Consider the following 10,764-nt stretch of genomic DNA (forward strand, 5'->3'; position numbering starts at 1 on the left):
CTGAACACTGATCCATAGAGCAACGGATCTACTCGTCTACGGTGTGATAAAAACGTGAATCACTGTCAGTAGTAATAATAAGGTGCATAATGCAGCCATTTCACTGCAATTTTAAAAAAAAAGACTGATTAGCCTTTTATTGTGGTGGTTGACGCAGCTTGTCACAAAAATTGTGACGTTTTGTGCCGTTTAAGGACGTCAAATGTTTTAAAGTTTTAATGGCATGATTTCATCATGAACAGGAAGAGTAAGTGGGTCAAATCAGAATTAACCTCTGCTAACAGAAAACATTTCACAAAACTCAATCCACTGCTGACCAGTTTGTTTAGGAATAGTAGAAAAGCCAGAGACTTGAAGCCACCATCTGGGTTTGCTCAAAAGGACTTTTTTTTATTACTATCTGTTGATTTTGAATATAATCCTGTCTGAATTAAATTGACAACATACTTCTGTAAATAGTTTGCATATGAATAATTTAAATACAATTCAAATTTATTCAAAATTTGCATAAAATACAAAAGCAGAGTGATACTGTGACAATGCCGATGGTCATGACTCTGCTGCTATGGCGACAATGAAATAAGATAGTCTGAAAGATTTCTTCAAACCAAAAACAACAGTAAACACATAAAAAGCCAAACTTCTCATTGCATCGGTATTTAATGTGACATTAAATAAAAGAAACAGCCTTAATTTTCTACACCCACTTAATCTTTGAGGGTCACACATGTGAAAGGACTAAAACAGTTTACGATGTTTTATTCAGAACTCTGTTTTCGCATCAACAAGCTCAGTGGAACCAGGAAAGGATTAAGAGGTGGGAGGAAGTCTGCCATGTCTGCATCCTCAGACTGGCCTGAAGAGGTGGCTCCTCTGTGGGCAGCGCCAGCAGCTTCTGCCTCCTGGCTGAGATCTGCAGCTGCAGCTGGAGCTGGAGCTGCAGCTGCAGCTGGCCCCCTCTCAACACGGCGCGCATTCTGCAGCTTTGACATCAGCTGCTTGGCAGGCATGGAGCAGACAGGAGCAGAGAGACTCTGATACATCTGAAACCAGATCAGGAGGGAGAAGGCTTTCAGGATAATGGAAACCAAGACAAAAATTTACACATAGACAAAAATGTCGGTGGGATGACCGAAAATCCCTGAATTACATCATGAAAACCTGGCATCTGAGTAGGTGTGTGTAGGCTTTTCATATCCACTGTGTTCTTCTGTCTGCCAGTGGAATCCCACCCAGCAACGTTTCCAAAACCAAAGGTTTAATGTTGAATAACTTTCCTAAAAGCAGCAGAATCTACCTGGATCAGATGTTTCTGCAGGTTTTTGCAGTCCAGATAATGAAGCTCTTCTGGGAGAGACATCAGCAGGTCCAGGACGATCGCACTTTCTGGACGGCAGAAGACAAAAAGAAGAAAAGACTGATTTCATTACTGTGGCTATTAGGATCATGGCATCATTTTGAACAGTAAAATAAAATTTTCACAAAATGTTACAACGCCGAATTTTCTTGCCAACAAATCTTTCCTGGGTTGTTTTTCATGTTTTAGCTACAGTGTGTGTGTGTGTGTGTATGTGTGTGTGTGTGTGTACTAGGGGGAATTGATAAACGATTTTTGAAGTGAACTTCCTAAATATTTATTTGCCTAAAGATTTTATTACATGTGAATGTCAAAGGTAAGAATGTATATATGTAGAGCTTGTTCCTTGTGTGACATTATAGTAATTGCATTACTAAATATAAAATTGTACATTGCTTAATACACAACAGAATCATAATACGAAACCATTATGAGGCCTGACTGGAAACAACATGTTGCCACGGTGATCCATGGATCAGAGCTCTGGTAGCTTTGGGAAGTGAGAGATTCTGGGGCAGATAACAGTTTCATGGAGGCAGCATCACAGTGAAAAAGTGAACCTTGAGAGGACGACTGACTCTGACCTGCTGATAAACCTCATGTATATTGACATGAGGCATATGGAGCAATTAACCGATTACTATAATGGAGCCTGTGGTTTAGATTACAGTACATTCATGCAGAACTAAAAAAATAAATAAAAAATGCTACTTTGAACCCAATTACTCTTTTTAGTGCTCCGTTTTATTGGTTTTAAGATTCGTAACATTCTTCTCCATCCAGTGTTTTGTGTTTTGCTTATCCTGGTCGCTAAGAACGACTCTGGAAAAAACTGCAGCCTGGATAACTGTAGGCTGATTGCACTAACCATTATCTTATAGTTTACAGACTGCATATATCTCATCCCTAAATAATCAGTGTAGCTTTAAACCAACACAAGGCACTGACAAGGGTATACAAGCGCTTCTAATATAAACGGGGAAGCAGCATCTGTGCATCAGCCTTTAGTTTAGTCCCCAGTTTTGTCCAGTTTATATGCTAAATATATTTAATGAGCCAGTAAACACTGCATAAAAGGTGAAACACTAAAAACAATCTAATGTATGCAGATGATGATGGTCTCCAGCCCAGGAGGTGCTGATCTACAGCTGCTTCTTTAAAATATGTACTGAATATGGTGCACAATACGATATCAGGCTTATTATTATTATTCTATTATTCTAGGTGGAGTTTTGAGAATAAATTGGCAAAATGTTCCCTGATAAACTGTACAGCAATTTTCTTGATTTTTATAAAAAGGAGAAATACCTAGATCCTTTTATTACTGATCAAACGAATGAATGATGATGATGATGATGATGATATATAGAAAATGTTGAGTAAGTTGAGCTTCTGCTCAGTCCCAGTATTAGCTCTCATTCAGTCAAAAAACAAAAATAAATAAATGAATAAAAATGTTTGTTTTTTTAAAAATGTTGTTTTTATACTTCAACTTATTTTATACTTTTAATTATGGGTTTTATAATTTGTGTTATTTTTATTTGTGTAACAGTAGACCCACGTTTGTTAATAAAGTTTGGAGACAATAAATTTAAGTAAATGTGAAACACAATTAAATACAGTTATCAAAAGAAAAAAACTACTCAAACCAATCTGGCCTTATTTAAAAAAGGAGCTGCTCCCCAACTGCCATCTGTGGTTTTAACAAATGCTGCAGCATCTCACTAACCTTTGACTATGCCATTCCAAAAGCTTCACTTTTTACCCAGGAAAACATGCGGTATGGTATGTGATGATGTCAGTGAATGAGGCAGTCCTCATTGCCCTCAGCTCACATTTAGTGAATAATGACTTGTGATATAACCAGAGCTGCACTGACTGCAGTTTTCTGGTTGATCTCTCAAAAAGCCTGATCTGCCGATTCATGTTCTGATTCCAATACTGATTTTTTTTTTTAAATAACTAATCCCGTCAGGTGTTATAAATTCACAACACGTCTTCAATGTTACAATTTCATTTTATCGAAAGACTTAACTGCACATGAGGTAGTGTTCTGAAAGATAAATAAATATTTTTGAGGGTTTTTTTAACCGATGCACTTGTTGGGTTTCCATAGCTCAGAGTAGATTCAGCCCCAGCAGGGGGCAGTCTTTCTGCCTGGAGCTCAAAGCAAACCTAGACTCCAAAATCTATCCAGCTACGGAAAAACTTTTTCTATATTTTATTTCAACAACATAGTTTTATTAGAAATGTTACTCCTGGCTGTTATCCACTGTTTTTTTTTTTTTTTTTTGGGGGGGGGGGGGGGGGGGGGGCACTAGACTCTGTGTTTCATTAAACAACAAATGGCACCAAATAAGCTTAGAAGGGCAGAATAGATGGCACTGAAATAATGAAAGTTTAAATTCTGCTTCAAAGTGTATAGAAATATGGAATTAAATTGGACTTTTTATGCAAATGTATTAAATTTATCAGTGTCTGTTCTGTTTGTTTCTTTATGACTGAAAGGTCGTCCAGGGTACGTTAAATTAACCGATTTAAAAAGTACAAAACGTGAGACGTGAGGCTGGGTTAACAGGTGATTGATTTTTTTTTTTTTTTTTTAGGGAAAATGCTTTTTTAAATGTTAAGGCCTGATGCCCTGTAATAACCTACAAATAAAATGGTCAAGTGATATTTGGGTTGTTTTTGTAAGTTGGTATTTGCAGAAATGACTGAATTAGATGGACATATGACATCACATCGTACTGACTGCAGACTTATGAATTAAAATCCTACCAAGGAACTGTGTTGTTTACCAAACAAATCCATAAAATATCAAACTGTGATAAAGCAGCTGATTTATACCCCTAATCAGCACAACCATTTTAGAATTTGAGCGAAGTTTGTTGATTTTTGTTAGCTTAAAACATCTTAGTCAAGGAAACATGTAGGTCACCACTGTTTTGTGCCATAAAAAAACTAAACAAAAACACAGAATATTAAACAGAACTCTTCATCTTCTCCTAGTTTTTCCTGAATGTCTGTACTTGCATGAATATTTCAAAAGCTAAATGTGGGAGTTAGTACAAACTAATTAAAGCTAAAAGTTTGTCAGTATTGTAATGCTAACGTCACTGATGTTTTCAGGGAAACCCAAAGTTTCCCTTCAGTCATCAGATGATGTAAGGAGGATCTTAGCATATGCTAAACGGCGCATCGCTGACTCACCCATGGGCGTTAGATTATAATCCTCACTGGGGTTTTGGACAACACTCAGGAACTTGTAGATCTTTTCAAAGTCCACAGCAAAGTTAACTCCAACTGTCTTTGGGTCATCTACCGCAGCATGTTTACTTGATTGTAAAAACGTAGCAGGCAGCTCAGCGGCTGCGTGGGAGAGTGGGACTGTGGAGTGGGGAGAGGAAAAACTGGAGACGGGCAAACACAACGAAACAGCAGACTGAGCTGCTGCTGAGACAGAGGAGAGGCCAGAGGCAGCCGGAGCGAGAGGCTTTAGAGAACCAGAAGATACGAATGCAGGAAGCGTTTCTGAGAGCAGCGGGGCGGCCGGATCTGGACATCCGGTTAGCGAGGTGGAGGTGGAGGCAGCAGCGGCAGAAGGAACGGCTGGCTGTTTCAGACGTGGAAGGATCTTCCTGGTTTGACCTCTAACAGCCTGAGATGGTGCTGGGAGTCTCCTGCTCCCTGACCTGGCTGGAGCCGGAGCCATGAGCAGCAAGGCAGAAGGACGCTCTCCTGGGCCGAGGCAGAGAGAGAGAGAGAGAGAGAGAGACTTCTTATTCAAGGCTAAAACTTTTTGCTGCAAAAAGTACAAATTTCAAACTTTATTTAGGATGAACAAGCATCTGAACCAACTAATATGACAGACAGTGAAGGCAGAAAATATTCTCAGCTCTCGACTTTTTACACATTCTTATGTTACAGCCTTATTCCAAATTGTATTGAAAGGATAACTTTTCCTCAAAATTATGAAAATCTGGGATTTTTTTTAGTATTTTGTACATTTATTTAAAAAATAATTTTAAAAACATTGCCTTGTTTTGTTTGCATTTACAGTCTTTGCTTAAAGACTAGGAGAAAGATGAAAGAGCACAGCTGGGTCATAACTTTACAATCACTTCATTTCATTGTTTGTGTGTGGTTGCTGGGGTGACAGTCAGTGGGTTTAGTTACATGTATTCATCTGCTGAAGGAGTATTGGCACACACTGGATTCTCTGTTCGGCTTGTTCAGACTGAATACCAGTAAAACTAAATGAAAATAAAAAAATAATGTAAAAACAAAATCTTACCAAGAGTTTTTGATCTAGTTTCTAGTGCAAATATCTTAGTACACTCGAAATAAGACAAAACTGACTTAAAAGTAACTTTTAGCAAGATGCAGGAGCTTGTTTTAACTAAATGATTCCTCAATATTGACGAAAAAGTTCTTGTTCCATTGGAGGATTATTTAACTAAAAAGACAATTCCCTATGTTATAAATTAATTTATCTGCCAGTAGAACTAGAACTTTTTCATCAATATTAAAGAATTATTTACTTCAAACAAGCTCCTATATCTTGTTGAAACGTTACTTTTAAGTTGGTTTGTCCCATTTCCAGTGTTATAAGACATTTGCATTAGAAACTAGACCAAAGATACTTGGTAAGCTTATGTTTTTGCAGTGAATGCAACTGAATATTTCGTTATCAAAAATCTAGCGCAGCCTCTGATGCACTCATTTGTTTGTGTTGCATATTTTTAATAGGCATTTTGTGGAAATCAGTTTAGCCTCTGACCAGAAGTTAGTTTTTTTTTTAAAAAAGGTAAAACATTTAGTTAATTATGATACATTTGCAAAAGCAGGAAAGGTTAAAATATCTAAGGGGGCGAATATCTTTTATAGGCGTTGCAGCTCTGCTAGTAATAAAATTGTTTCACATAAAACCACCAGCAGAATTTCAGCTGGATCAGCAGCTTTTTAACCCACAGAACACAGAAGGTGAAGCTTTGAAAACTGCTTTTCCAGTTGCACAAATCTTACTATTGGATGACTTTACTAGTAATAAAACTTTATCAGATCTTTTTTATTTTCAGCATTTGACCCTCTGGCAGGCAGGAGCGGCCAATTCAAGGTCTCCTCCTGGAAGAGCTTAGACTTTATTGTTCATAATGTTTAGAGTCATGATGTTCAGGTCCAGAACTTCCACATTAAAACAGGAAAATGGAGACGTTTACAGGTTTCATGACATCAGAGCACAATCAAAAGGTTTTTGACATCAAGGACAGGATTTTAATTGTTCTGTGATCGTACAGTCGCTAATAAAAATACAAGATAAAAAAAAATTCTTTGAACTCTTCACATCTCTTTTACGATGAAACTTTAATGGCGTTTGTCATTCATGATTCATTCAGCAGTGGAGTAAAAAGATAAAAAAACATCCCGTCAGCTTTGAAGAAGAGGTGAGATGATGCAGCAGATCTTTTACACGTCTGTTGTGGAGAGTGAATGCATGAATCCACATACCTTTCACTGGCATGCAAGGCACTGGTCCAACAGCGGGCCTGGGGTCCTGCTTGGGGTCACAGTTCCTCAGAGTGCAGGGCTCTGTCGATGACACAACCAGCATCTGAAGGAAAAGGAGAAGAAAGGATGGTGGGATATTTACTGGTTTAGTTTTGTGAGAAGTTTTCTTAAAATCAGACAAGAATCAAAACAGTTATTTTTTTTTTTCCATATTACAGGACAGTAAAGCCAGTGCGTGTTCTGAAAGGGCTTCTTGAAAGATGAAATGGAAAAACAGTATGAAAATTCACAGCTCGTTCATTTCAAGACAGCATAAACTTTACCTTGAATTTAGCAAATAGAGTGGGTGATGCTCCTCTAGATGCGTTACGTTAGATGCGTTCCTTTTTTAACGTAGGGAGACCTACTTCCTCCATTCGTTTTCCTATGGCAGTCAAACTATTCCCACAGTGGACATTATTCTTTTAGATGAGGCAAAAAGTTTCCTTCAGCCATCATGTAACCTGCAGAGCTGGCAGCTACACTGGGGTGTTTAGGGAGTTGAGTCCTAATACTGTAGCTACATACAGCCGGACGGATTTCCACTGACAAGAAAAAAAAAAATGCTTATGCTGGAAGAACGGTGTGATGGGAAGTCACTCTGACTGACTGCAGTGCCGTAACTTTTTCAAATGGCGCTTTACCGGCTCATGCCTGTGTGGCCCGATACATGAACCTCTGCGAAGGCAGCTGCAGCATCATGAGTCTGTGCAGCACATAAATCAAAAGACAGCATAATCTCCCAGAGTCCGCCTGATTGTAGAAATATGTTGGTTCTGATAAAGATACCATACTGCAAACGGGACATAACTCTAACAACTTTGCTTATATTTAAACTCCTTTAAGCATTAGATCCATTTGGGTCAGGATCAAAACTCAGTGAAATCTGCTGCACACGTCTTGTGCATTTTTCAGGTGAATGTCGAGTCGTAAGCCATGCCCCTTTGGTTCTTTTGGTAGTCTATGCTGCTATGATCTCGAGGGGCACAAGTCACTTATATTTTGGTTGACTGGTCACTTGATTGCTCTTGTTCTAGCATACCTGAGAGAAAGCAGCAGATATGACTTTCTCAAGGGTTCCAGCAAGAGTGGAGGCCATGTGTGTCCACTCTTCAATAGGCCTTCTGAACTGCTTCTCCTCCCAGTTCTTCATTTGCAGCTGGAAACGTGCAGATGATATGGTCTTGTTTTTCAGAGAGTCCACCATAGCACTGATCTGCAAGGCAGGACAACACACCTCACAGGATTAGTTTTTGTGCTGACATTTCACAGCACTCTACTCATTTTATTTCAGTAGAGTAATCAGATGCATAATAATGGTCTATGAAAGACACAGGATTAAAACTTGTGACTGAGGCATCAGTCATGGGTGCCACTGCACCTCCGATATTTGATTCTCCTGCCCCATCAATTAGTAGAAATTTAGACACATGGGCCCACAAACAAAAGCCGACTGGTTTGGCTCTGTTCGGACTGGTGTTAGTGCTGGGATATATGATGGACTGGGGAGTCAGGAGGCGTACTGGGGGCCACTCCTACTGACAGGGGTGCAGGGTTCTGGTGTGTGGCCAGCAGCAGCCTCCGGGGTGAAAAGGTCAGCGGGCAAAGTCCTTGAAAGTCGTTTCAAACATCACTACACTAATATGAAAATAAACATCCCAAATGTTTAACATCAGTATAACAAAAAAAATAGAGTCAACACTAACCAAATCAAACTCACTTGTTGTATGATCAGCTTCAAGTATTTTAAAAGCTGCTCTTTTCCATAAAATAAAAAGAGCAGGTCTTTTTTTTATATGGGAAGAGAACAGAAACATAAACTGTCCAAACTCAAAGAAAAAGATATTCTAGTACCGCCACCTAGTGGTATGTGTGAAGGAATATCTGGAGGTATGTTTCTATGGCTTCGGTTGGTCTGACATATTTGTGACCAACAGGCAATCTAGTACAAACTCCCAGGTTTTATAATCTGTGAAAATCATGAAAGTAATTTTTTTCTGTTTTGTCAATTTCGAACAAAGCTACTATTATTAAATTCCTCATAGAGCTAGGTTACTCTAAATAAAAATAGTTTGAGTAGATTTTACCTAAAGTATCTTTTAATCAAATCTCTAAGTGCAGTGTATACATGTTCCACTCTATTATTTTTAGGATTAAATTGAGGCAGACATCTGTTGCCAGCGCTGAATGTCTTGTCTTTAAATATGGACCACTGATATTTAATTGAAAAGCAAATAAAATCCCTGAAGACCTTTAGATTTTTTTCTATACCATACAAACACAAAGCATCTTACACCAGTGTTTCTCAAACCTTTTCAGGCTGAGGATCATTTAACCCATGTAGGAAACACTTAGTGACCACCTAAATAGCCCCACAATAACACAACATCTTCATATACAACCTGAAATGAAAAATATTAGTCTCTTAACTCACTTATTGTCATGAACAATTATCCTGAGAGCATTTTGATTCATTTATATAATTCTGAAAGTGTGGATTCTAAGCTTGCTCATTATGTCCAACACATGGAAATATGATTAAAGCACAAGTTTTGTGTGCATTAATAACATTCAGGTCTTTTTGTCATTTAGAAGCACAATTGACTTGAATTGCTTTGGCAGAAACAAAAATCTTCTTCTGCACCATTAAATATGAAAACAATAAATATACACAGTATTTTCCAGGTTTTTAGGTAAATGTGAGACTGGCTTTAATGTCCTTTAGAGTCAGGAGCCCATTCTGCCCAGCCAGTCTTCCTTATTAAGTCCTTGTCACTAAACAGAAACAAACTCAGATTTGAAAAATAACTCTAGTTTAACCACAGTTAATACATGATATACCAACGGGCCAATGACTTTTCCCCCCAGGGGGCAATGCGAGGTTTGGGTGGCTTTTTTCCACCAATGAGTGAAATTATCATTTAAAAACTGCTTTCTGTTTTTACTCAGGTTATCTTATCCAACATTACAGTTTAGGATATTCTAACACATAAGTGAGACAAATTAAAAAAAGTTTTTAAAAATCCCTCTTTTATAGAACTGTATCAGCTGCTAAGAGTTGTTGCTGAACTATCAGAGTCAAAACCACAAAAAGCTAAAGGTTTTTGGAAGAAAGGTTTTTGGAAGAAAGGTTTTTGGATGGGTTCTGTCGTGGACTCGTCTCGGTTACCTCTGAAATGGACCGAGTAGGAATGTGTTTCTTCAGGACAGCATAGTCTATCTCTTGCAGGCCTCCGGTGGTCTGGCTGAGAGCTTGCAGGGCTTTCAGAAGCTTCTTCAGCTCAGGTCGTCCCCACTTACAGGCCGCTTTCCTGCGGGACTCCGGCGTCTCTGTCCAACAGCTCAACTGTCGTTTCGTTCTGTTCCGAGGCGGCGGCTTCATCCTCACCGGCTCTTCTCACTGGATCTAAAGGAACAAGGAAACGCAGCTAAATAGTCTCAGCAGGTTATGAGGGGAATAGTTACTCCGTTTAGATTGAAGCTGAACTATTTTACCTTTATCATTGTTGTTACTATCAACTTCTTCTTCTTCTTCTGGTGTTGCTTCTTCTTCTTGTGGTATTTATTAGCGACTGACAAGACACGTAATTGTCCATTACCGCCACCAACTGGTAAGGAGTGTGGCTCAGGATTCTAAAACAAATAATACCAAAAAAGTGAATTAATTAATTCATAAATTAAATCCTTCAAACTAACCCAGTGGATCGAAAAGAACCGCAATATAAATGTATAGTATCCGACTTACAACTTTTCTGATAATCTTATTTCAAAGGTTTTCAAGGTTTAGGATAATAATAATAAACCTTTCTATTTCACGTATCTGTAGCAATGATAAGGAAGCATGTTACATAACATGATAA

The 10,764-nt window shown here is 38.4% G+C and overlaps 1 protein-coding gene across 1 annotated transcript; it reads right to left on the reverse strand.

Annotated features, from left to right (window-relative positions):
* Positions 1–636: 636 nt before the first annotated feature.
* snapc2 (small nuclear RNA activating complex polypeptide 2) lies at positions 637–10,461 on the reverse strand. Its single transcript, XM_005800090.2, has 7 exons — positions 10,400–10,461; positions 10,074–10,310; positions 7,947–8,120; positions 6,866–6,968; positions 4,568–5,095; positions 1,298–1,386; positions 637–1,043 (listed from the first exon to the last, which is right to left on the reverse strand). The coding sequence occupies exons 2-7, from the start codon at positions 10,284–10,286 to the stop codon at positions 759–761; spliced, it is 1,392 nt and encodes a 463-aa protein (XP_005800147.1). The 5' UTR covers positions 10,287–10,310; positions 10,400–10,461; the 3' UTR covers positions 637–758.
* Between the last annotated feature and the right edge of the window lie 303 nt (positions 10,462–10,764).

Source organism: Xiphophorus maculatus, chromosome 14 (genome assembly GCF_002775205.1).
Source record: "Xiphophorus maculatus strain JP 163 A chromosome 14, X_maculatus-5.0-male, whole genome shotgun sequence".
NCBI lineage: Eukaryota > Metazoa > Chordata > Actinopteri > Cyprinodontiformes > Poeciliidae > Xiphophorus > Xiphophorus maculatus.

Excerpts from the sequence above, each read along its gene's own strand:
- snapc2 (XM_005800090.2), bottom strand. The coding sequence starts at position 10,286 with ATGAAGCCGCCGCCTCGGAACAGAACGAAACGACAGTTGAGCTGTTGG. Across the intron at positions 6,969-7,946 it reads TATCTGCTGCTTTCTCTCAG|ATGCTGGTTGTGTCATCGAC; the intron begins GTATGCTAGAAC and ends CTTTTCCTTCAG. Across the intron at positions 1,044-1,297 it reads TGCAGAAACATCTGATCCAG|ATGTATCAGAGTCTCTCTGC; the intron begins GTAGATTCTGCT and ends ATCTGGTTTCAG.